The sequence below is a fragment of the Drosophila willistoni genome (genome assembly GCF_018902025.1).
Source record: "Drosophila willistoni isolate 14030-0811.24 chromosome 2L unlocalized genomic scaffold, UCI_dwil_1.1 Seg168, whole genome shotgun sequence".
Lineage (NCBI taxonomy): Eukaryota > Metazoa > Arthropoda > Insecta > Diptera > Drosophilidae > Drosophila > Drosophila willistoni.
The window spans coordinates 9,410,337-9,436,858 of NW_025814047.1; the positions used below are offsets into that span (position 1 = coordinate 9,410,337).

General features: G+C 38.6%; 3 protein-coding genes across 4 annotated transcripts; 2 read left to right on the forward strand and 1 right to left on the reverse strand.

Annotated features, from left to right (window-relative positions):
• Positions 1 to 617: 617 nt before the first annotated feature.
• On the forward strand, positions 618 to 1,879 carry LOC6652221 (programmed cell death protein 2). Its single transcript, XM_002074641.4, has 3 exons — positions 618 to 950; positions 1,020 to 1,104; positions 1,168 to 1,879. The coding sequence occupies exons 1-3, from the start codon at positions 682 to 684 to the stop codon at positions 1,858 to 1,860; spliced, it is 1,047 nt and encodes a 348-aa protein (XP_002074677.1). The 5' UTR covers positions 618 to 681; the 3' UTR covers positions 1,861 to 1,879.
• Positions 1,876 to 4,801, reverse strand: LOC6652170 (N-alpha-acetyltransferase 35, NatC auxiliary subunit homolog). The gene is made up of 6 exons (XM_002074640.4): positions 4,599 to 4,801; positions 4,146 to 4,536; positions 3,510 to 4,080; positions 3,274 to 3,455; positions 2,144 to 3,205; positions 1,876 to 2,089 (listed from the first exon to the last, which is right to left on the reverse strand). Exons 1-6 carry the CDS (start codon positions 4,607 to 4,609, stop codon positions 1,949 to 1,951), a joined length of 2,358 nt encoding a protein of 785 aa, XP_002074676.1. The 5' UTR covers positions 4,610 to 4,801; the 3' UTR covers positions 1,876 to 1,948.
• A 5,966-nt stretch (positions 4,802 to 10,767) lies between these two features.
• Positions 10,768 to 26,124, forward strand: LOC6652169 (arylalkylamine N-acetyltransferase 1). Of its 2 annotated transcripts, none has more exons than XM_015176524.3 (4): positions 10,768 to 10,971; positions 24,180 to 24,359; positions 25,238 to 25,390; positions 25,462 to 26,124. In XM_015176524.3, exons 2-4 carry the CDS (start codon positions 24,219 to 24,221, stop codon positions 25,882 to 25,884), a joined length of 717 nt encoding a protein of 238 aa, XP_015032010.1. In that variant the 5' UTR covers positions 10,768 to 10,971; positions 24,180 to 24,218; the 3' UTR covers positions 25,885 to 26,124. The 2 variants fall into 2 exon arrangements, with proteins under 2 accessions (XP_015032010.1, XP_002074675.1); XM_002074639.4 differs by lacking the exon at positions 10,768 to 10,971 and adding an exon at positions 22,323 to 22,524.
• The last annotated feature ends 398 nt before the right edge of the window (positions 26,125 to 26,522 follow it).

A 26,522-nucleotide genomic window follows, 5' to 3' on the forward strand; every position in this document is an offset into this window, starting at 1 on the left:
TGTCAATTTCATCTACTTTACATTTTGCTCATTGAACATATTCCTTTGATTGCGGGTTTTTTAGTAACGGTCGCAGAAAGGAAGGGATTTTGCCATCAAACGGGTAGGGAGATTGCTTGCCCATGTTTTCAAGTCCGGAAGTTGATTTTGTAGCAGGAGTAATAGTGTAAGTTGTGGGGTCTGTAAACGAAAATAAAATGTTATTTTTTGTTCTGCATCCTTGTCTACACAGTCTTTATAGTGTAGTTTCGAAAATCATTGCCTTTTGAACTATGTTTCATTCCTTTAGTTATATTTTAAAAATCCCTTGATCTTGTCATTTTTAATTGTGTTTTTTATTTTAGTAAATCGTTGCAAGTACCAATTTTATTACTATACTTCATCCAATTCATCCAATCTTTCATTGTCCCAGCGTCCAACGAAAATTCAAAATTCAATTTAAATTATTTTTTTTATTCTTTATAGATATTGACTTACATAAATTTATATCGATTCAACACTTAAGAATCAAAATATATATAACAATTTTTTCATACATTCAAAAAAAAAAAAATTTGAATTTGTTTCTAATACTGAAGTTAGTTTTACAGCACTACTGCAGAAATTTGAAAAGATTACAGCTCTGATTCGAAACAGCTGTTTACCACGCGCTATTGTTTGTTCCTATAAATCAACAAAATAATGGATGATGTTGAGCTTGGATTTGCCGAGGAACGTGAATCAGCGTGGCTGAGCAATCGCTATTTTCCAAGTAAATTAGGTGGGCAGCCGGCATGGCTGGAATTGAAGGAACTACCCAGTACACAAGAACTACAGTGCAACAAGTGCCAGGGGCAAAAAAGTTTTCTCTGCCAACTATACGCATCCTTCAACGATGACCATAACTTCCACCGTTCTATTTATGTGTTTGTTTGTCGAAACAAAACATGTCAGGAGGCAAATAATGCGGAGTAAGTAGGAAGTCAAAGAAAATCTACGTATCCTAGAAATTTATGGTGTTCAATCGAATTCATTTCCAGCGCCATTACTGTGTTACGATCGCAGTTGTCGCTCAAGAATGCTTATTACTCCGAGGAGGAACCACAAGAAGACGGTGAAGCCCTGGTATAGAAATGAACGAATATGAACGTGGGTTTTGCAGCTTTTAAAATAATTGGTTATTTTCAGCCTCCCATACCAAGCCCAAAGAGGCTCTGCGCTGCTTGCGGGTGCCATGCTCCTCATGCCTGCAGCCGCTGCAAAGCCGTCCACTACTGCTCTTCTGCACATCAACGAGTGCACTGGACTCAGCACAAGGCAACTTGTGGTTCAACTATTACCACCGAAGCTTGTAAACCTATAGCAGAAATAGAATTTCCAGAATTTGAGATTGTAATGGAAGCCAATCCACAGGAAAGTAATGCTGAACCCGGTAGGGATGAAAAGGAACGCTTGGCTGAATTCGAACAACTCGAAGCACAGGGAAAAACAGGAGATCTGAGCAATGTCTCAGAGGCGGAGATGGACAAATATTTTGGTCAAACGGCGATGACTGTAGATGACAAAATCTTCCGCCATTTCAAAAAGCAAATTGCCCTAGAACCCGAACAGATTATACGCTATCAACGAGGAGGCAATCCCCTCTGGATAACTAATGTGGCCGAGACTGTGGAATGCCAACTAGAAATTCAGCATTGTCCTAATTGTGGAGGCGAACGTCAATTTGAGTTTCAGATAATGCCTCAAATGTTAACCCTACTTAAAGATGAACAACTGGATTGGGGCATATTGGCTGTATACACTTGCATCAAGAGTTGTCCAATTCAGGGATATGTGAAGGAGTATGTCATCAAACAAGACATTTTGGAAACTCAAGAATAGAATCTAATACACAAGTCAATACACAGAAATTTTATTTTAACAATTAAGAAACGCAATGGGTTTTGGTGGAGTATGATGTAGGCGGCAGCTACTTTAGCTTGATAATGGGAAAATAGTTATGTTTAGAGAAATCAAAGTCAGGCTGTCGTTTGAGACCCTTCTGGTGACCGCGAGCCAGCACGTTCATTACCACAAAGTTTGTTCGAGCGATTTGTAGCAAGTCCAAAATCTAACGAATATAAGATTTTATTTATATTGAGATTTCTGAATTGTGTTAACTTACTTCCTGTTCCGGATTCTGAATGCTCTCCAGCACATTGCGCGCCTGATCAAAATGCTTGGCGGCCAGGGTATAGAGCTCCTCCACACTAGGTCGCATCATATGATCTCTAATGTTCTTGAATTCGGCATAAGAAACTGGCGGCGGGCTGGTCAACGTTACAAAGGGTAGGAAGCGACGATTGTATCGGATCTCTTCATTGTCAAACTTGGACATGGGCAGACGCACACGTCCATCTTTGGTCAAAGCGGCCATGGCCTTGTACATGCCTCCGCAGAGACTGAGAAGGGCATGGTAATAGACAATCTCGCATCGATAGGGTCTTTGTTGCTTTTTATTCTTTCTTGGCTTGGCGGTCTTGTTTCTATTTTTTCCGGAGTTGTTACCACCGCCCCCACTACTGCTGCCGTTTGCTTGAATCTTGCTTTGGTGCTCGGCATACTCCTCCTGGGCCAGCAATATATTCTCAGTCCGTGTCAGGGCCGACACGAGGAAACCCACTAAGAACTCATAGGGATACCAATATATGTAGAGGAACTCGTGGACGGCATAGAGTTCTAGTTCAAAGCCAGACATCAGAAAGATCAGCATGGCACGGAAGCAATTGTACAGGACCCATGTGGAGAAGTGAGTGCTGTGCTTTAGGGCAGTGGCGTGCAGTTCATTGCCTTCGAGTGCTCGTTCATTGGCCAATTGATTCATTAGCGAGTCCAGTCGAGCGGCATCCACTTGTATTGTGTCAAAGTTTTCTATTAGCCGGGCTAATTTGTCCCGTTGTCTTGCCCGATTGAAGCCGCAAATTCGTATGAATTGATTAAAGGTGTTCATGTTAATGCAGTACCGGAAGAAAGTCTCCAAATGCTGTTGCACCTTGGGATCCGAGGCCACTGGGTGCTTGGCATTGAGCACAGGCGGTGAGTTGAAGATTTGTACAGAGTGGCGAAGAAATTGCTTCATCGGCTGCTTTCCATGGACCAGACGAATGCTGGAGCTAAAAAGACTTTGCAGCACGCTGCGAGACAGGATACACTGACCCGACTTGCGACTGTACTCGATGAAAAAGTTCTGCCAAGACAATCAGAAGCGGAATGGGTGATACATAGTTTGGGAAGAAATGATCAATGACTGCCTACCAGAGCCGAATAGTAATCCTTGTGGCGTATGATTTTGCAGGCATACTTAAAGCGTGAGATCATCTCTTCCAGAAACTGATAGCTACTTGGTCTGTCTCTAATTTTAATGCTGCGGGGAAACGTCGGTGGCTGACTGCGATCATGAATACGTGGCGAGAAACCCATTGGATTGGGTGCCTCAGCTGAAAGAAAGTAATTTTATACATTTCTATATCAATCTCATAGTTACAACTTACAACCGTCCACAGGCTGAGTGCCCCGGTCTATGGTGCGCCGGATCAGAGGCATGAGTTCCGAGGCCACATTAAGGTTTTTATAAATGTCATTAATTGCTTCTTCGGCACTGTCAGCTCCAGCCATGAGCTCTACTTGATAAATGGCCTGGAAGAGATGACGCATAAAACGCAACCGGTGGACCACGGACATGCTATCCTCCGGCGATGATAGCTGCTTGCATTTCCGGACCAGACTATCCTCCACTTCCTTAAGCATTGGGGCAATGGAGGCTGGTTGCGCCTTCTCGGCAGCCAATAAAGCGGAATTACCATACAATTGAAAGTCCTCTTCTTCATTGACCCCCGCCATGACAATAATGTTCTTAACGACGGCAATCAGGTTGCGTACAGCTGTACAGAATGCCCGCAATGGTCGATCCTGTATCTGTGCAGGGGCATGCAAATAGAGACACGTGAAAAGCACTTGATCCATGGAATTACCCTCTAGCCATGAGACAAAACATGCAAATAAGGCATCAAAGATGCCAATTAGTTCAGCGGTCGTCAATTCATCCAACTTGATGACGCCCATCTAGAAAGAGAATTAACAGAAATTAATCAAGATGTTAAGATCTCTCTCGGCTGGTCTGAACAAACCGCAACGGCAGCTTCAAAGGAGGGCGGTGGCAAGTCTTGTTTGTCAAATCCCATGCCCACATCCATTTTAGGATCCATTATCTCAATTGCCGACATTGCTTCGAACAGGCCAAACAGCATATCTTGGGCCAATTCGCCCGGCAGCAGCTCGGCACAAGCTTCATGGAACTCAGCAGTCACATCGACCCAACCGTGTAGCGGGTATTGTGTGATATCTTCAGCTCCACTGGCACTCCTTATTGTGCGTTGCACTTCAGGATCCATAAATCCACATTCGCTCATGCTCCACTGCTCCTGCTCCGCCAAATCCAAATCAGTCTGCTCCGTATGAGCACGGGCAGCGGCGGCGGCGGCGGCAGTGGCTGCCTGAAAGTCCGGAGGATCGAGGATGCTGCCAAAGAATTAAAGTCAGAATCGAGCCAACAACAATTACATATGCTGATTTATACTCACCTTGCATTCATTTTGTCCTGTTCTAGGCGACTAATACGAGACTACCTTACTCCACTGCAAAAAAAAAAACTGTGCTAGCCAGTCGTTGGAACAACCTAAAGTATCAAATCAAATTTCAAAACATCCACTTAATTCACTCGTTTTTTATTTTAACTTTTAATTCCATTCTCGCATAGCCACCCCCAGGGTTGCTTTTCTGTAGTTTCGATTAAAACTACACTGGTCAACAGGATTTTTAGGTTACAAAAATTTTCAACTTACACTGCACAACAAAATTTCAAGTTTTATTTATTGAATAAACATAACTAATTTAATTTGAGAATTGCTGATTTTTTAGCGGTTGTTTAAGAGTTATAGCTGTGAACATAAATAAATTGTCCAACGCTAATGTGGCGTATCTTATTAATAACTTTGAAATATGTTAGAGAGGAAAGCTTTGGGTCCGGTTGTTTGACAAGATTTGTACACACAAATGCAACTCTTTTAAGATGTGTATTTGACTAATTTATTGGTTGTGTATCAAGTTCGCAAATCTCATCCGCATCTAAAGAGAAACTAAAATTAGTTCAATTCTAACCAACGGAGCACTGACTAGATTTAGCATCCTGTTAATAATTCGCCGTGTTATTTCGCATTATACCTAAATTTCAAATTATTTTTGAATAATTAAAAAAAAGAATTAATGACAATCCAATCTAATCAATAAGAATCCGGCTTAAAATTTTATTTATTTTATTTTCAACAGCAAATACAATTTTACATAATATGCCATTCTAATTGTAATGAAGTAAGTAAGTCGTCTCGCCGACTTAGATATACACTGCGCGTCATCAGGTTAGCGCCCCCCTTACACTCACCGTAAATGTTAAATATTTTCCAAACCGTTTGAAATAATTGACTGAAATTTTTTTACACCATAATTCAGTGAATTCTCTTTAAAATAAGACAAATTTAAATATTGAATGTTATGAGATTAATTTATTATAATTTTTCTTGAAATAAGTATGAAAAAAGGGTATTGAAAATTTGTTCATCAGGTTAGCGCCATCAGAGATATATCAAAAAATATAAATCTTAGTGAAATGTAAGACACTTATAACTAAAATACTTGTTATTTTTAACGAATTAATAATGGGTGGTCCCGCCTTTTTTTGTTATTACTTCGAAAATTCGATTAGGCATCGAATCATACAATTTAGCAATATAATTTAATGAAATTAACGACCAAGCGTCTTTAATGCCTTTTATAAGGTCAGATTTTGAATTATATTGCTTTCCGGACTCGTAGACCTTCCTAGCTAACCATCCCCAGACATTCTCTATAATATTTAGGTCCGGCGAGTATGGGGGACATCCAAGCACTTCTACATTTTGGGTCTGCATCCACATTTTAACGGTCCTGGCGGTGTGTATCGGGGCATTGTCGTGCTGGAAATACCACTGCAAATTCCCAAATGTATTTTTTATTTGGGGAAATGCTGTTTTTAGCACGTCCTTGTAGTTCTCCGCATTCATTCGCGATGTCAAGAACTGCAACTCGAAGGTTCCATAATAAGAGATGGCTCCCCACACCATTACACCTCCGATTCGACTGTGCAAACGGTCCAAATGATGCTCCTCTTTACGGAGATCGTGGAAGTAATAATTATACCCATCAGGGCCTTCAAAATTAAACTTTTTCTCGTCTGAAAAAACGACATACTTCCATCGCGAAGTCCAATCCATATGGGCTCGGGCAAAATTAAGGCGAGCTTCTTTCCGCAGGTGATTAAGTGGCGGTTTTTTTTTTAGTTTCCGTCGCTGCAAGTGTTCAGCTTCCCGAATAACTCTTAGAACACTGGATACACTCGCTTTTACATTAGTTTTTTCCTTTATTTTAGCAGCCGACTCATGCGAATTTGATGCTTCCCGTAGTATTCTCCGTTTATCTGTTTGGGAAACTACTCGATTGTTTCCCCCTTTATAGTTCATTCCGTATTTCTCCTTATTTTCAAGAAAATTGGATATAGTTTTCCTGTGCCTGCCAGTTTTTTCGGCAATTTTGTGCACTGACAGGCCCAATTCCGAGTAAGCTTCAATCTTTGATTTTTCTTCCACAGATAAAATGGATTTTTTCCCCATATTAAACGGTAAACTAAAGAATATAATTGACTTGTGATACAAAAAAAATTTCGTGACCGTGATTGCTAGATTAAGCGAGATAACTAAAATTGCATTTGGGGGCGCTAATCTGATGACGCAAAAAAGGGCAAGCTTTTTCGTCGAGAATAAAGCAAAACGCGAAAAAATATATAACGGTTCTTCTAAGAAGCTTTCTTCTCTTGCCATAATGATCACAAATGAGTACTGTAACAACAACAAAAAACTTTTACGAAGTCCAGTGCAATGGGAAAGTAAAAATTAGAAAATATATGTAGAGAGAGGGGGGGCGCTAACCTGATGACGCGCAGTGTACCATACACCAGTGAAGCAAATATATCAAATTTATTAAACAAATGCATTTTCACATGCTTTTTACAAGCATATCTTAGTATCTCGCTCACTCAAGCATACAAGCACCCTAGCGCTCCCATCAGACAACGGACAATTCTGGAAAAACGTTTATACGCATAATTTGGCTATTTTCTGTCCGATTTGAATCAATTTGGTATTTTGCTGGATATTAGTATCAAATTTAAGTGTGCCAAATTTGATTACACAAGGTAGAAAACTTCGGGAGATAATCGAGTTTTTCAAATTACGGGGGCGGAAAGGGGCGTGGCCAAAAATGTATGCATACAAAACGTGCTCAGTTACTAAACAAATGTACATACCAAATATGGTGTCTCTAGCTAGAATAGTTTTGAGATAAACGATTTTTTTAAATTGCGTGGGCGGGAAGGGGTGTGGCAAAAATTTAAAATAAACTTGATCACTTTACATACCGAATTTGGTGATTCTAGCTTTTACAGTCTCCGAGATCTAGGTGTTCATACGGACGGACGGACAGACGGACATGGCTAGATCGCTGTAGATGCTGATCAAGAATATATATATGTACTTTATGGGGTCGGAAAAGCTTCCTTCTGCCTGTTACATACATTTTGGCGACTTTAATATACCATTTCAACCTATTGGTGTATGGTATAATAATTGGTACAACGTAGCATTTGAAAAACAGGAAATAAATATTTATTATTAATATTTTTAAAAAAATATAAGCCTCAAAGTATAACAAAAATAATTCATTGCTTAGTGGATTAGCCAATTTTTATTTATTTATGTATTTGCAAATTGCGAAATATTTGTAAGGATGTTCTTCTATAATGTAGAGTAGGCGTATGTACCATTTGTTTTGTAGTCCTTTATTGTTCTTTAGTTTCTCTAGATGTAGCTACGATATAGCGACAAATGTTGGATAAGGACAAGTTGTTTTATGGGGTGATATTTCATACAAACAGTTTTTATAAAAATGAATGAATTTGAAAAAAAATCACTTAATTCCAATTTCTTGCAACCTAACTATACACAATATAATGCATCTTATAAAACATTATGTTTGTACATATGTCCACTGTAGGGACTTACAAACTGCACTTTAAAGTCAGGACGCACAGGGTCTTCCGCAAACATCCTTTAAAATTTAACATTACAGTAGACTAAATCAAATTATAAAACAATTAATTACATCTTACCGTCTTCCGTTTCACGGCGTGTGCAATAGCGTTCGACAGGGTCGCTCTCGAACCTCCTATCGGTTCGACAGCAATTCTTTCGAACTTTAAACAACACATAAATACATTGAGAGAAAAAATTATCCATTTTTTTAATATGTATTTATTATGGGCAATTTGAATAAACACAAAGATTATACTAAAGTTGCCCTTTCCCCAAAGCTTTTCGACTGCCTATCGTCACGTGTCTCCACACAATGGTCCTTAAATAGCTTGACCCGAAATGGTGTGTTCGAAATGGCGTCTGGTTTTTATGAGATCCGTCGAGTAGGTATATCAATGTGGGCATGTCATTATCAGTATTATTCGAATCTTAAAGTGTCATCTATTTCATCACTAATTGGTCGCTTACAATCGTTGCAATGTGCCCATAGTGGTCCGGTACTTGATGAGAACTAAATCAGCTTTCACCTCGTCTGCGGTGATGAACTAAATAAATGAATAGTTTAAATATGACTTTATGTAATGGCGGACTACAAACTTACGTTATCCTCACAGCTTGAGGCGAAGAAATACCACGATAATCTTGTGGACATAAGGAATTTAGAGGACCCAAAAGTTCTCAATTTGTAATGAATAGCCAGATTTTTTACTTATAATATAAAAGTCGTCTGGGTGAAATACTCTCCTTTAACGTTGAGAATTTGTTTCTTGACCTATTAAAATTTCTCGTGGCATTTCAGAGATTCAGATATATACGACAGTTCTAGAGCCTTGAAACATGACGCCGGGACTTTGGATTTCATCTTCAACCGAACCTCTGTCTATGCCGTCGCTTCATTACCCGTTTCATTGCAGTGGTGGGATTATGGGGATTATATTCCACGGACAAATAGAGCGGTTCCCTTATCAAGACAGCAATCGAAAATCATTTGCACTAATTTCCTAAAAGTACTATAACCCAAACGAAATCAACGGCGGAAGCCATTTTCAAAAAAAGGATTCCTGGGTCCACGTTACCCATCTAAACCCAGATTAAATTGCAAGTGCCTCAAAATTAGGTTCAAATTAACTCAACTAATTCCATCTTTAACTATTTTTAACCATTTAGCAAAACCAAATCACCTGAATTTTTAAAATCAGATTTTTTAAAATCTGTCTAATCAGTTTTAAGGCCTCTTGAAGAGATACAGATAAACGCAGATTCTGGAGTGGTCATAAAGTCTAACAACAAATGCCTTAAACTGCACCTTAGCCACGTTTCATAATAGATTGTCTAACAATAATCACACAGATAAGAGTAATGTTCTGGTTTTTCGGGCCGATTATTTTTAAATAAATTATTTTTTATTCAGAAAAATTGAATTGCCTTTATTTCCTTAAAGCTATATTGTAAGCAAAGTGTTAATCCGCAGTCCCATATGATTTATTCTTTTAAACTGAATAATTCAAATTACCAAGTACTATTTACGTTTATGTAATCAGAAGGCTCGTTAAACAGTAGCGAATACCCTTGGTATGACGAATAATAAAGAAAGTTTAAATATATTGAAAGTGTAAACCACCAAACGAAGAGCTATATGTAAACCAAAGATAGTCAAGATTATTTGGACACGTTGTATGTTGGTAAATTCGAAAATTTTCATAAAATATGTATATTAAAGTTTGAAAAAGCCATAAACTTTATTTTGAAAATAATTTAAAAACAGAGATATTTTAAATTTAAAAAAAAATTCACTGACATAGCGACTTAAGCTGGGGAGCAATAAATCTAGTTTTTCTGAAATATATATAGAAAAAAACTCCCGAAAAACTTAAAACCCAAAGTTAGATTTCCTCAGTTTTTTGTTTGACAATTTTCAAAATCTTGTTTCAATTTGCTGTTGCCAAATTAATTTTGCTGACCCAAGACAGTAATAAAAATTGCATAAACAAAAAATGGAGTGAATAAAAAGAAAACAAGGTACGAAAGTTCTGTAATACCATTCAATAAATAAACATCAATGAAACTGCATACATCATCAGTTCTTAGTTTCAAACTCACGACCACAAGCAGTTTGTGAGTAAATTGTGTCCGGAGTTGATAACAAAGCGTGGAGTGAATCGCTCTAGCCTCGCCTTGTTCTGTCAGAAATAAAATGTTTCTTATCGCATTCGAAAATAATTATTCCACACATTAGCTGGAGCGGTTCTGGTGTGGCACTGGTGTTATCTTATCACACACTGTGCTGCTATCGGTCGTCTCCAATCCAAATTGAGCGCGATTGTGAAACGGAAAAGCTCGCTCGCGCTTTCACTCTATCCCTACTCGAATCCAAGCCACCCTGCTCCTCTCACGCCGCGCTCCACAGTGGGTTTTGGCGTTGTCCGTTTTGAGTGAGTTACACGAGTCTCCCAAAGGAAGAGCCAAAGCGGCGAACGCATTGAGATTGAGTGTCATAGAACTGAAAAATAGAAAGCGAGGGGTTGAATTGGTTTGTTTACAACAGTTCTGTTTCAGTTGCAAACGCGTTGCCTCGTGGTAAATACGTCGTCATCTCTTCTCCGTCTCTCACTCCGGCGATTTCTCTCTGTTTGTGCGCTAACGGTCAATTCGTCTGTGGACAACATAAATCGGCGGACGAATACAAATCAAACGGAAACACGGCACGCCACCAAAACAAAACTACTAAAACCACAGGAGGCCACAAAAGGAGGCCCATTCGAGTCGGAAAAGCAGCGTAAGTTAATTTTTATTTTTAAACAAATTTATTGCTTGACATTTAATTTGTGCCCAGAGAGGGGCCGCCTCTAAAAATGTTTCAAATAATATAACAACATTCAATGTATTCAAAAACAAAACACACGCGCACATACACACAAATATATTACATACCATACATCCATATATATTTATATACTTATATAGGTTAATATATGTATATATTGATAGTTTTTGTAGTGCTTTTCGCGTCTTAATTAAAAGTGAAACAAAATGTGACGCGGCTTTTTGGATGTTTGCCAAAGCAAATAGTAAAATAAAGTATTTGTGTTTGGAAATATTTACTTGAACATTTGTCATGCATTAATCTTGGGGCTTAAAAGTTGAAAGTTAACAAAATCAAATTTATTATTCGTTTTCGAAAGTAATATATGAAATATGAAATATCCATTTACATGTGTTAATACAAATCAATTAGTTAGTCTAGCACTTACCTAAGTTAATATTGTTAAAGGAACCCATTAACGACTATACAAAAATCTAGTGAGTTCATGATGAAATAATTTATAGCATAATCTATTCTAGCAAAATTTAATAGTTTTGTTGTTTGTTTCACGATTAGATACGAACGTTACCCCAAGTTATCAATAAACAAATAAAAGCGAAATAAGTTTTAGAATTGTGTGGGTAGCACTTCAGTATTACCAAGGAAATGTGGATCGCTCAAGCCGTTGTGATATAACCAACTTTAATGACAAGACACTATCGATAATTAAAGTAGCTTAAATCAAACCGAACCAAATCCCACAGAATTAACCAAAGTCTTATGGGTCGTGACAATTGACCAAATTAAATACAAACTGACGGACACACACAAAGGAAAAGATTTATATAGCATTCCACATAACAAACAGACAAATAACATAAAAATAACAAGAAAAAAAATGTATCCTGCACGCAATGAAAATCAAAGCTGTGCTTACTCAGAAACTCCACACACACACACACACACACACACACACATAGATACATTTATTTCAATTGATTTGGAATGATGGCAACGTGGCGTATAAGCAATGCCGATGGCAAAGCCAAAAGGAAAAATTTGTTATCTTAGATGGGTTTAGGGCCGACTTTTGAAATACTCTCTACGCGGCTTTCAATCAGGAAAGTTACTTTATACTTTCTGCATTGCCTAGCAAGCATATAGTCGCAATTTCTTTGACTGCAGGGTGTAGAAAGGAAAAGAAACTTTTGTTGCCGCGGCTGCTGTTGGGTTGCCATTGAAGCGGAATAAAGAAGAAATTCCAGATATTTGCCAGAGAGACATTCAGGCTCTGCCCTCTGCACACGTGTCCATACCCCTATTCACACCCACATCCACATCCACATCCACATATACATCACTACCCCCATCCAACCACAGCCATGCGTCTCTCCTCTCCCGGTTGTTTGCCACATTTGTTTGGTTGTATCGATTTGATTGGATTTTATGTTCATGTTGTTGTCGGTTCAGAGTTTGCTGCGTTTTATATGCTTCAATAAAGTTGATCCCTGCATATGCCAAGTTAATTGAATTTAATGTAAGCCAAAATAGGCACAAAAAAAGGATGTAGATTAATCGCATTTGGCAGACTCAGACAATTAAACGAATGGAAATACATACATTTATCATCAGAGTTTCATTTGGTTAATTGCTTCTGAAGTTGATGCTGAGCCATCAAAGTCAAGCAATTAAGCTAAAATGTTTGTCACTTGAAAAGTCCTTTAACGGAACAACAACTCCTGCTCCAACTTCTGCTCGTCCTGTTATGGCAGCTTCTCCAGCTTGCTCCAGCTCCTCGTCTCAAGATAGAATCATAACAATGACAATAAAAACACATCAAAATCAATCTGTCAACAAAAGTCGTTGTCGACGACGACAACACTGAAGAACCCCGAGGGCGACTGTATTTACAAAGTGTCCTGACTACGTGACTGTCATCATAAGCAAAGGCAGTGACGGAATTCGAGAGAGAAAGGTTAAAACATACTCCAGTTATAAATTATTTTCAACCCGCAGTGAGGTGATCCCTTCAAATTGATGTATAAAATGTATGCGTTTGAATTCCAACTTTTATTTAATAACAGAGAAATTATTAAACTTACAATTCACTCCACGGAGAGTCCGCTCCTGGTCACAAGGATGCTAGCAAAAGGCAGTCGAAGCAATCCTGGGTTGGGTGTGGGATCGGTAGAGAGTCATTGAAATTCTCTCAAGCATTTAAATGCAAAAATGGTAACAAGCCTTAGCTTGTTGCCTTAGCAGTTCCCTTAGGAACTGAATCTGGTTGCTGGTTCTTGGCTGCTGCCTGGATGACTGCTGGCAAATCCCATTATCATTAGCACGCCGTCTGCAACATCATCATCATCATCATCATCATCATAGTCTTTATTGTGTGGCTGTAGAATGAAGGAAGCTGCATGCCGGATTTCATTTTATTACAAGAGGAAAAGCAAACAGTAAAATGGCGCCAACATTGTCAGAGATTTCAGCTTGTTGCTGTAGCCATTGAGGGCAGCCAAGCGGCAACAACAATGCCAGAAGGGTAGCTGGTGGAAGGGTGGCTTGTTGCCGTTGGCTTCCTGCCAACAATTGTTTGTTTTTTCTCTTTTTTTTTTGTTTTCAGCCCAGTTGTCTGCTGTTTGTTCAGCGAGTGTCATACACGGCGTATGCGCATTGTCAGTAAAGGAGCTTATGCAGCTGCCGCTGCTGGCACCGAATGCTGGCCATATGTTGCCTGCCAGATTAGTTGTTCCTCCAACGGCATCCTTTCATTTTTTTTTCATCGTTTTATTCCCTTTTTTTTATTTTAATTGAATGCTGAAAAAGGATCCTTTGACAGGCACTAAATGCAAATGCTTTGAATGTATGTAGCACAGCACAGCAAAAGCAGCAGCCTGCGAATGGGCTAGTCCCTGATGATGATGATGATTTTAAGTGAAGTTCCCTTGAAACATATGTGGAAATGAAAATTTAAGTGTGCAAAATGTGCACGTGCAGTTGATAGACAAAATGTTCGAGGGGCATGTGAGAGTGGAAAATGATGGTAATTTGCGGACCACTGCTCTGGTAATGCAAATTCAAGGCAGTTCCCTGTCGCCCTGTACACATTTTACATGGCATGGCAGTTGATAATATGATGCATGAGCAATTCATGTGAAATTAAAACCAGTGAGAACACAAATATGTAGTTTAATATTAAGCTAAACTAAATGATTGCAAACACTCAAAAAAAGTGAAACATGTAAATTTGTTGTTTACTCAGCTTGATTTTCATTTTATCTTTTTGAACCAAAATTGAGTAAAGAGATTTAAAAATAAATTTAGTAATTGAGTAATTTATTTACTTCATTAAAAGGCTGTCGTGTAGGACCGTGATTAATACTTAAGTAAAACTGATTAGTGTCTGCTCTGCTGATGTGAGCAACAACGTAGAGCTGATTTGTATTGACTATAACTTGTGCTCTATCCATTCGATTTAATTCCTGGGTTACAAAGAGAATACCCGCGCTCTGCAAAGAGAAACCCTTTTGTAAAATACAAAACTTTTATTCTCATTGTTTTGAAAATTTGACAAGCCAATAATGCTTTTCATGGAATGAAGCATCTCCGACCATATACAAAATATATATTTTTGATCGACGAGTTCATATAGCCATATCCGTCCGTCCGTCCGTCCGACCGTCCGTCCGTCTGTTCGGCCCTTTGGATCAACGCAAACTCACGAACAGTGACTTTTCTCAATAACTTCGCTACTTTCTGAGCTATTGTCGTGTGCCAAACTTGATCGGGTGACTATATCATATAGCTCAGTAAAACATAGCTATTAATGACTGTGATCATTTGATCATGATCGTGTGAATATATCATATAGCAAAAACTGTGACTCTTATGAATAACTTCTTTACTAATGACGCGATTACTTATTATTAAAATTAAACATTTGTCAGTTTTATATTTCTGTTAATGACTGTGCCAAATTGAATCAAGATCGGGTGACTAAATCATATAGCTCCCATGGGAACAATCGGTGGTGAACAGTGACTTGGATCAATACCTTAGTTATTTGCTATGCTAAGATTGTGGGCCGTTCTTCCGCAAAAATTTTTGGATAAAACATTGTTCCACTTTGACGGCTATATGTAGGTAAGGAAAGAGTAACAAAAACTGGTAGGTGTACACAAACGTTGACGCGGTCGAAGTTAGCGCCGGTCCTCTGGTTTTTTTATTGATTGCAATCATAGAGACATTAAAATTTGACTTTGTAGGCAAGTGAACTGAAAATCAAAGTCATTTATTACTATTAAAAACGATGTATTATGGACATAGACAACAATGTATGTTCCCAATGTTACGTTGTAATGTTGTGAATTGTCACAGTAGTCAGAGCAGAACAAGCTAAAGTGGATCAATCTAATAAAGTCAAAAGTTTATATGACAACCGACAAATTTCGGATCCATTAGGCAGCTTTGACAACTTTGTTATCTAGTAGATGGCACAGCCTTGGTTAACAAGTCCCTTAAAAAGGTATACCTTATTCTACTCCAAGCCCCAAAGTGAGTGGTATGTATATACCAAAAATCCCACAAAGTATGCAACAGATTTATCACACAATTCAGTATTTCAAAAATTTTGAAAAAACTCAATCTGCCGCCGAACTATACGAATCTGCAAACCAAATTAGATGGATGTGATTATAAATTCTACAAATAATAATAAGTTAAAATAAGAAATGGTAATTGTTTTTTTTTAGTAATAGTTTTAAAATGTCTTCCAAAATTCAGTTGATCAAAGAAAGTTTTCCATCAAATTTTAAGTTATCTAATGTTCAATTATAATTGATTGCAGTTAAATGCAAAGAAATGTATTTATATTTTCATTTGACTTGACTATTGAGCTGTCAAAATTGTTGATTAACTTGAGCGAAAGTATATTATACTAAAACAGCTGAATATGATAAGCAAATTTATTCTCGGCTGTTTACGGACTGAGCTGAACCCGTACCCGATATAAGCATTTAAGTCAGAGATTCCACTATCAATCAATCAATACTAGTAAGTGAAAGCTCCAATGCGCGGACACCGATGGTTTCAACAAAGTCGAGTCCGGCCCAAAGAGAACGTTTTTAAAAAGAAGGTTAACTGCGAAAAAAAACTATTGGCCTTTAAGAGAAGACTTCACTGTACATACGTTCCTCTTGCATGTTGGATATGTAATGCGAAGCTGTTGCCAAGTGCACTTAGTGAGTCGTGCCGTCGGCAATGGTGTTAATTACGTTGGACAAAAAACTTTAATCAAAGGTTCGCAGTGAACATTTAACACAGCGGGGCAATGTCGTCGATCTTGGCCAACTAATTCAATTAATGCAAAGTCGGCCTTAGAACTCTAAAAACTCCCTTCCCGTCAACTTTGCCAACTTTCAGCTGCACCCACTCAGCCTCCCACTTGCCACTTGCCTCTCTCTCTCTCTTGCACGCACAGTGCATATCCGACATTGGCTTTCAATTTCAAGTCACGTTCGGCGTTTTGTGTTGACCCAACCAAGTTGTGGCTCAGCTCAGCCAATCGTGGACAAACAGTGGACCAGTGGCAAAGGCTGAAGCAAATCAATTCCGCTTTGGCCAGCCACACTCACTCACTCACTCACTTGTCGGAAAAGACCAAAATAAATAAGTCCAATCTGGGCAAATTGTACACGATTCCAATTGATTTATTGCAATAGCAAAGTCTACCTTAATGCAAGTACATACATATATACGTATCTGATTTATTTGACTTATTTGATTACATATAGTACATATTTATATGACAGCAAATTTGTATATAATCACAATTACAATATAAAGTGGAGTTCCGTTTCCAACTGCGAGAAAATATTTACGAGTCTAATATATGCTGTAATTGTCTAGTGGAAAAGTGATAAATCTTGCATTGTTTGGTTTATGTATATAACTAATAATTCTCGGGTGTTCCAGCCCAAACCAATTTAAATTAAATATGTTAATTTTTCTTGCCCTCCCTCACACTCTCTCTAGCCCACCCCTCGCCACTCCCCACTCGCCATTCGTTACCATTTGCAATTTTGCCAAAGGCCTGTAGTAATCCGGTTGTCAAGCATGATTTGCATGCCAGATGTATAATTTTAATGCTTAACTAAACAATTAATATTAATAATATCACAGATATATTTTGACTTTAAAGGTGAAGTGAGGAGAGAGTTGAATACTGAACTGAACCACCTGACTCTAAGCTAATCGACTATGGAATAGCTAATTGACATAGATAGATCTCAACCTGACTCGACCTTAAAGTGTCTTCATAGCGACAAGGATTACAATTCAAAAACCAAACCGTTAAGATAGACAGCTAGTTTAACACTTTTAGTTACTAACTATGCGTTTGAAGGGTTAAGACGGACTCATTCTCATAATTTATAAGTCTGAGTCATTTTTGATTTATAATCATGTTTAACAGGAATAATTTAATACCCTGTCGAACAAGCTTTTTCCCATAAAAATAAGAACCGAAATTTACGATTTTTTAATTAAAGGTTACTTATACATATGTACGTACTTATGTATGTTTGATCTACCTTGTTTTCAACTTTCACTTGGTGACAGTTCCTTTGAGAAGGCGAACATTCAAAATGTTTATATAGATAGGTTTCACCTTTCCTGCCTTGCATTTAATATGATAGTAAGTATTTGATATAGATTGATCTATCATCCAGAATCTGTAAGTTGCATGTGTCAGTTCTATCATCTCAATCAGTGCTAGTTTCGATCATTTAGCAAACGTTCAATCATTTCGCCTTTACATACTCGAACCGAACACTGAACGCCTGACACTTTGACTTCATCTTAAACGGCGTTAATGTCTTTTTAATTATCACTAGGCAAACAATTGCTTGCCATCGATCATTAAAATGAAACGCAATGCAGCAATCGAACTACAAGTAGAAGTATCATTAATGTGCACATGGGTTCTCGATTCCAATTCAAATCTGAATAATTAAACGCGCGAGTTGAGGTGCCGCTAAACATTTGTAACTGTCAATTAGTTGGCTTCCCGGCAAAATCCAACAACGCCAGGCCGACACAGAGACCGAGACCGAGACCGAGACCAAGACCGAGACCCCACAGAAATCTGTTTCATACATAGTAAAGAAAAACAAAATAAATAAAACTCGTTTTCAACACCCTGACAAAATTTGGCAGCCAAATTGCTGCCAATAAGGCAAATTTTCGCTTTGTGTGTGTTGAAATGAATTTCCGACAGTTCATTAAGTGCATGACGCTGTTGCGAATACATCATCCGACATACGTAAATAGTTGTAAGCTATATATGGAAATGGAAATGAAAATGAAAATGTGTAAGCAATTTGCTTGTGCAGAGCGAATGCTGAATCATCGACTCAAAGGGAAGACCACAAAATACCCTGGCGAAGGAGCAGGGCCGTTGTAATCCCTTCTGCATCCGTTCTCCAAGAATGGGTGAAAGAATGTTCCGATCGGAAAAACATTTGTACAAATGAGGAGAGAACACATGCACTCTTTTTGCGGCGCCTGATATACCCCATTTAATCCTATGTACACAGGGCATGACAATGCAATTTATTGCTCTATTCAAATGGTGAAACAACAAAAAATAGGTTCGCACTCGCCTAACTAACCCATTAAAAGCGCAAGGTTTGAATACTTATTGAAATTACTTGAGAGTTTCATAGAGAATAGTTTATGGGTACCAAATAAAGTTATGACTATTACAGTCATATGTCATCTTTAAATATTGTAACTGACCCACAACTATCTTTCCCTAATGGGTCCAATCGGGACTTGTATTTCTTACTAAACTTTGGAAAATATTGCAGTCACTTTTACAGTACTTGTTATCAAATAAGCTTGATAAACATATTTTGTTTGATTATAAAGGTTCTTCCTGCCCGATCGTTATATGAGCACATTCCTGTTGGGCAGAATGTGGTTAGAAAATAATCCAACAAACACCTTTTCGAGGAATCCAAATATTAAGAGCGTGATTAGTGTTTTAGTAGCGTCTGCCGAAAATTAAATATTATTTAATATAATAAACTAAACTACTTATTAAAAACTTTAAAGTGCAAAATAGCAAATCTAAGAAGGACAACCCAAGACTGACTGCGGTCACCAAGAGAAGAACTTTGGAGGACTCTGTAACAAGGAGGACAGCCCAGAAACCGTGGACCATTTGCTTCAGTGTCAATCAGGCTAGATGTCAGACTCTAGTGCCGTGCAATGTATTTTACTCTGTTGAAGAATATCATCATGGCCTTCCTAAATCCATCCTTCATAGACAGGATCCAGTCAACCTATTGGATTAGAATAGATTCAATAGGTTCAACTTTAGTTTTGAAGCGCGTCTACTTTTCGATCCTTCTATCTATTCTCGACAGAATCAATATTAATAATGCCTGTTTGCATATGTATGTACAGTTAAAGTTTTACCTTACTTAAAGTGTTTAATGTCGTGTCATGGCTAATAGGAATATGAATATATACATGTATATATACTTTTCATATCTTCTTTTTCGCTAGGTTTAGTTGGGGCATGCCTAATAGAATAAGATGTTCAGTCTGTCCCTGTTTGCAGATGCTTTATTGCCTTTTAATAATGATCCAAATGGAAGCATATATTTATTTTTCATCACTTAGGGCGAATTTAATTTACATATGTATAAATGTAAATTAATGGTAATTAAGAATTTAGAGTGTGATTCTATATAGTTTTTTGGATGGAGCCAAATTACTGTAATGGCCACTTTATTGGTGAGTAAAAAACGGTCAATGTTCAAAAGTTATAATCCACGGAATATATGTATATGATTTTCAAACGAACAAAACATCATTAGTGTGAAACAAGGTCCAGTTGAAGTTGGGGGCTTGTCCGGAACACGATATGAAATGAAGGAGTGAACTCAACCTAAATTTAGCAGCCCAGCATACATATATTTGGCATGTGACTGGACTGGATGATACGCATTGGGATTGGGCACTTTATCGAAAACAAGTTCAGCTTCGTTAACCGCAAATTAGTGGACAGTTAACAGATTTGTTGAACTGTGCTTCCCCAATCCAGTTTAGTCTCTGACTAAGTAGGCAATATGCCGTTAGCCGACCCAGCAATATCCTGTAAACTGTGATGCGGGCACAGAGGGGGAGCGTCACTGGCGACGGGAGTATGAATATATAACATTTATTCCAATTGTTGGTCCATGCTGATCTCATGATGGTATAGTTTTTAGTTGTAATTTGGTTCTCTCTTTAGTTTTGTTATTTGTTTTTTTACTGTCTGACTAATTGCAACAATTTACAATATGACACACACATACACACACACACACAAACACACCAAATGATTTGTTTACGCGCCGCACAAATTAACGTTCCAAATAATTTATAAACAAACTAATTGTAATAAATTCCGCACATCGAATTCAATTTTCTATACGCTCTTAACCTGGCCGGTGTCGTTCGGTTGACTGGGTCGCTCGGAACTCTAAGAAGAAGCTATTTACCCAATAGTCGGAGAATCTGTTCAAAAATTCTTCAGTGTTAACCGAAAGAGAAGAAAATAACTCAATAATATTATATATTAATGATAATTGCCCCCTCAGCGAGCGCCAAAGTAAACACAAATGCGAAGAATGCAAATACACGTTAGACCGAAAGAGAGGCAACACCACCACCCCCACCACCGCCCACTCCGCCTCCCCCCCGCTACTACTGTTTCTTCGTGGATGGGTGTTCTTTTTGGCTTTTGTCGTATTTTAATTGAGCCAACGGCGTGTGCTTTGCCTGGGTGTTTGCTTGGCCATAATAAACGGTAACCACAGCTGGGTACCCGCGAGCTCCCCCTCGTCGACACCTTCTCCTCCCCCCTCCCAAGGTAGTCTCAAGTAGCCGCCGAGAGCAACGGATGGGCTAGTGTTTGATAGCTTCTACGAGTACATGGACAAAACTGGGCTGGACACTGCAGAAATATCATTCACATACTTAAAGAACAATGTATTCCAGACCCACTCCACGATGAATGCACAGAGTCAACTAACTGGTTCTACAGGGTATTCTCTTATATCTTGGAAAGTTTTCTGGCCTAATATTTAAATAATCAAATTTGGATTTTAAGTTGCTTTTGAATCCATTAATTAAATATTTAGATCTGTAACATCTTACCCCGATATTAATTATTAATAAATAAAGAGTGGAAACTTTCCAACAGACTTACATTCTGAGAATGTATCTCAAACGATTAGCATTTCCCTTTTCTTTCAATCAGATACTACCTCTATATAAGCACGAACCCGAATTAAACCGCACAAAGTTCCAAAGAGTTCTATAAAAATTGCATATTTGACTTGCCATCAAGTGCGAAATTCGAAAACTGGTTCTCACCAAGAGTTCCGAAACCGCAAACAATAAAATTTCCAATGGGTTCTGGTTCTGGGTTTTGTTTGGCTCCGGAAGTGGCCATCGTGTCGGCGACACGAAAGGGGGAAAGACCTGGCGTAGGTTGTGGAAATTTTATAGCTAGGAAACATGACTTTGGCGGTCTAACAGACCAGCCAGCTTGGTGGCCACCAAAACTGGTCACGAACGGACCTCACCAGCTCCTACACACTCTCCGACAATCGCACTCACTCTCAGGGGCTGACTCTTGCCTGCTTTCACGCCACACATCAGAAGAGAGAAGAGAACAGTACGGATGAGAATGCGATGAGAGATCGGAGAGCCTTGCCTGGTCAGGCGGAGTCTCGTTCTCTGTTGTGTTGTGTTGTGTGTTGTGCTGCGCTGTGTTTTGTTTTGTGTGTCTCGTCGTTCGGGTCAGTCGCAGCACACACTACGTATACGTGTTCCCCATATATAAAGTGCAAACGAAGGCAAATGTTTGGCATTCATTGTTTGCACAAGGAAGGCAAAAGTTCGCGGGCAGAGAGATTGTGTTTGAGACCTCCAAACCAGGACCCTTTGCACCACCTTCATTCCAACGACGACGAATTGAATTTTTCCATTTAGACAGTTGCATAATTAAAAAACATATGCAAATGTCAAAGCTGTAAATTGTTTTTTCATTCAACGTTAATCTTCTCTCTCTCTGTCATTGTGTGTGCGTGTGTTTCAGTGTATAAATATATATTTTTTTGTTTATCAAGCAGCGCAAAAAACAGCAAAAAAAAATCAAACAATAAATAAGAATCGACTGGCAAATAAACAAAACGCAAAAAAATAAACGCGCGCGCCAAAAAGAGAAAAAACAAAAAACAAAAGATAGAAAGAAAGAAAGAAAGAAAGAATCAACATCCACATAGTTGCCTTTGGTCTCTTGACCATTTCTTTCCGGCCATCGTTCCGTGCTCTTCTATTTGCATACGTAATTTGCAAATAAACAAATCCAGCTCGCAAAAAGCAGCTACAGCAACCAGCAAGATGGAAGTGCAAAATATGCCCGATCAGCAGCCACATCAGCGTCTGATCCTTGACTCCAGATGTGCGGTAAGTGTGGCACATGGTCACGGAGTATAAACAAAAGCCGCCCCCAGGGATCCAGGGGACAGATTGACTCAGGAACATTCACTAGAGTAGATCAGCCATTGGAATAGGTTCGCCCAAATATCTTTCCAATGTAGGGTAGTAAATATTAAACCGTTTTTGTACATATTTATCTACTTTGGGTGTGGGTCTCTGCCTTTGTGTGGGTTTCCTCTCAGGTGGAATGGTGTGCCTGCCATTCAGTTCAGTTAAGTTCAGTTCAGTCTATAAATACAAATGTTCGAGTGTGTCTACCCAATTGTAGACGATAATTAATGTAAACATTTCCTTGGGGGCTGGACTTGAACTACTATAGTATTCGAAATTTGTTTATTTATACACTTTCCAAGGGTCAAGCACAAAAGTTATTCAACAATGCATAGAAGAATGCAACTGAGGTCTTGAATACATCTATGTAGACAGCATTTAGACTAATCGTGTCCATTCTGGCCGATATTTTAACAACAGACGAACTCACTTCAAGGCTATAATTGATGAATACTTGAAAAACATAAGGGTATACGTACTTCGATGTACAAAACGATTGATATTTTGGTAATATCCATAGAATTTTTGGAAAATTAAAGACTTCAAATACCATGGCAAATATTGTTATGGAAAGTTTATACGGAAACAGATGCTTGCTGACAATTACTGGAATTCACCTGAGTCTACACACATACATAGAGAGTTTCACCTTGTCTCCTATCTTTTTATGGCAAACTTCCTAACGAACTTCCTAAATATGGATTCGAATAGCAATTATCAAAAGAACTTCTCTATTGTTTCTATGACAAACGTCATTCTGAATAAATTTTGTGCAATAAGAAATACATTTCCATATCTTTGAATCTGTAAGTGATTACAGATTGATCCCACGCGGTATTGTACATATATTTAAGTCATTGATTCGAATAGATCAGTATCCGCCAAGTAGCCGTGCTGAATACAGTTTAAAGTGCAGCAAAACTCATCAAAAGCGTAAATCTGTTTTAGCATAAACATTTAGACAATGTCTGTTCGAAATGTGTCCATTCCTCCAAAAGTAAGTAGTGTCCTTGTAAGGAATTTAGAAGCGGGTCAGTAGCCATTCACTCACTCAAAACCTCACTGACCAGGACACACTGTTGATATCATGGTGGATAGACTCCGTCCCAGATATCTATGTTGATATAGACACTTGCTAAAGAAGGTTTTATGAACAATCCAGAGAACAGCCACTTGGCTATTAAAAGCAATTAGATAACTGCTTTAGGCCGCAATAAAGTATCTTTTTTTTATAGCTACATAATGAGCCAACAGTTTTATCGCATTTTTTTGTCTGACTACAATTTGGATTTTCGTTTCGAAATGTCGGACCCATTTCACTTAAACGTGGAATGTGAGAGAAATTATTGAAAAGTGAAATGGAAATTGGCATAAAATACAAAATATTTACGTCGTCTCGTCTTCCGTCCGCCCGTCCGTCCATGTTTTGTCGTATCCGCCGTACATGTGGCCAGAGAAAACACAATAACAAATTAATATGCCTCTCATTTAATAGTCATAAATTATCGTATATATATATATGTAGATTCCATAGTGTAGATTTTAACGATTTGTTTTGTCTACTTTTGCAGCTGAACGATTTATATCCCATTGCCCGTCTAACACAGAAAATGGAGGACGTGCTTAATGTGTCCAGCAAGCAAGCTGCAGCTGCTCCCCCCGCGGACAAGGATTGCCCTTATACCATTGAGTTGGTTACGCCAGAGGACGCCGACGCCGTGATAGCCATGCTCAAGAAGTTCTTCTTTAAGGTGAGGAAACCTCTTAAGCCCCAACCACCGCCCACTGGAGAGTGGCCACTTTTCTATTAGCCTGGCTCGAACTACGCTGAACACCTGCTGCCAGGTGCTAGTACAATTCGTTAGACAATTGGAGATATCCGAAAACCGAATTCTAATTTAAATAATGTTTCTAATGAATTTCAATTAGCAGGGGGCACGTGTTGAGAGTTTTTTCACTCCCATTTCAAGTTAATTAAATTAATTGAAACCAGAAATTCGCCAAAACAAAAGGTGCATAAATTTTCGATTTATGGCTTTTCCATTTAATCTTGTGCATTGCCCTTCCAAACGGGTGTGGGAGACAGAAACGAGTTTACAACAGCTTCGAGTAACTTGGATCGGAGTGGATTGGAGTGTCATGGACATGGACATCCGATCGATAGGCGGCATCACGACTCGCCAGAGATACTAAGCCGGTGCTAGCACTTTAGAAATCAATCTTTGTATATGGTCGGCTTGATCTTGGGTTCATTCAATTTCCATTTGCATTCGATGCAAGTTCCACTTCAGTTAACTTTAATACACTTTCAACAATGCATATTATGCCAATGCCACGCCCCATTTGGCGCCCACCTGGTGACTTGACTTAACTTGAGTCGTTTAATTTGCCTTATGCAAATTAGCTAATTCCGTTTGCAATCTATCAAGCTGTCTTGCCTCCAATTGCCTCCATGTACTATACTAGATGAACCTACATATCTAATGCGTGTCTCTCTCCATTCAAATGGAAATCTCAAAATCACGAAAATTACATTTCCATACACATAATTCAATTGTCAGAGCCAAATTATATGAACATTAATGTAATTCGGGGTTCTGATCCATGTTCTTCGCTTTCTTTTTTCTAGGACGAGCCTTTGAATACATTTCTGGATCTGGGCGAGTGCAAGGAACTGGAGAAATTCTCTCTGAAACCCATAAAGGATAACTGTTCATATAAGGCTGTCAATAAAAATGGCGAGATCATTGGTGTCTTCCTCAATGGCCTGATGCGCAGACCCGTAAGTGAAATCCCTTTACTTCCACTTAGTTTCCAACTAATCATTCGTCCATCTCGTCTATCTTTCGACAGGCACCCAGCGATGTTCCCGAAAAGGCAGGCGACTCTTGCGAACACCCCAAATTCAAAAAGATACTCACATTGTTCGACCATTTGGACACACAATTCAGCATCTTCGACTTGTATCCCAACGAGAATTTAATTTTGGACGGCAAAATCCTGTCGGTCGACACCAATTACCGTGGCCTGGGAATAGCTGGTCGCCTAACGCAGCGTGCCTACGAATATATGCAGGAGAACAAGATCAATGTCTACCACGTGCTCTGCTCCAGTCACTTCTCGGCTCGTGTAATGGAGAAATTGGGCTTCCATGAGGTCTTCAACATGAAATTCTCTGACTATAAGCCCAATGGCCAGGTGGTTTTCAAGCCCGATCTTCCTCACGTGGCCATGCGCACCATGATCAAGGAGCTGCAATCGCCCACAAAGCTGTAAAGTTGGCAGTCCGCTGGAGAAAAAGAGAGAATGGATTCTCCGGGATCCTGTTAGGCATTTTGTACTATGTGATTCTTTAGTTTGTAGTAGCTTTGTTTTGTCGGCGGTGGCGGTTCAACTAATTTAACTTAAATTTAATTTAATTCGCCAGGCGGAATAATTTTTAAGTGTTTTCGTGTTTAGAATTGTCGTGCTCAAATGGATATCCAAGTCCAAATAAATTATTACCAATAACAAAAACAAAAAAAACAAAAAAATGTATGTTGGTGGGATCTCCTGGTGGGATGTCCTTCATCGACTCATTGGATCCTTCCTTCGTTCTAATTACTAATCATTGCAAAAGCCTCTGAAAACATTTAAAATATATAGGGGAGAGTGGGTCTAATCGACACGTGGGGCAACCCGGCTTACTCGTTTCCTAGCGACCTAAGATCGCATATTGTTAGGCTATATTTGGATAACAAACTTAGACGTTTCCAACTCGTAGTATCCGAAATATTTGGGATTATTTTTGTTCGCCAAGAAAACGTTTTAAAAATATTGATTGAATTTTTAATTTTGATCGATGTTAACTAAAATAGGTTCCGAAATGTATAGTGTATTATTCGTTTCATTCAATTAATTAATAGGTACAATTT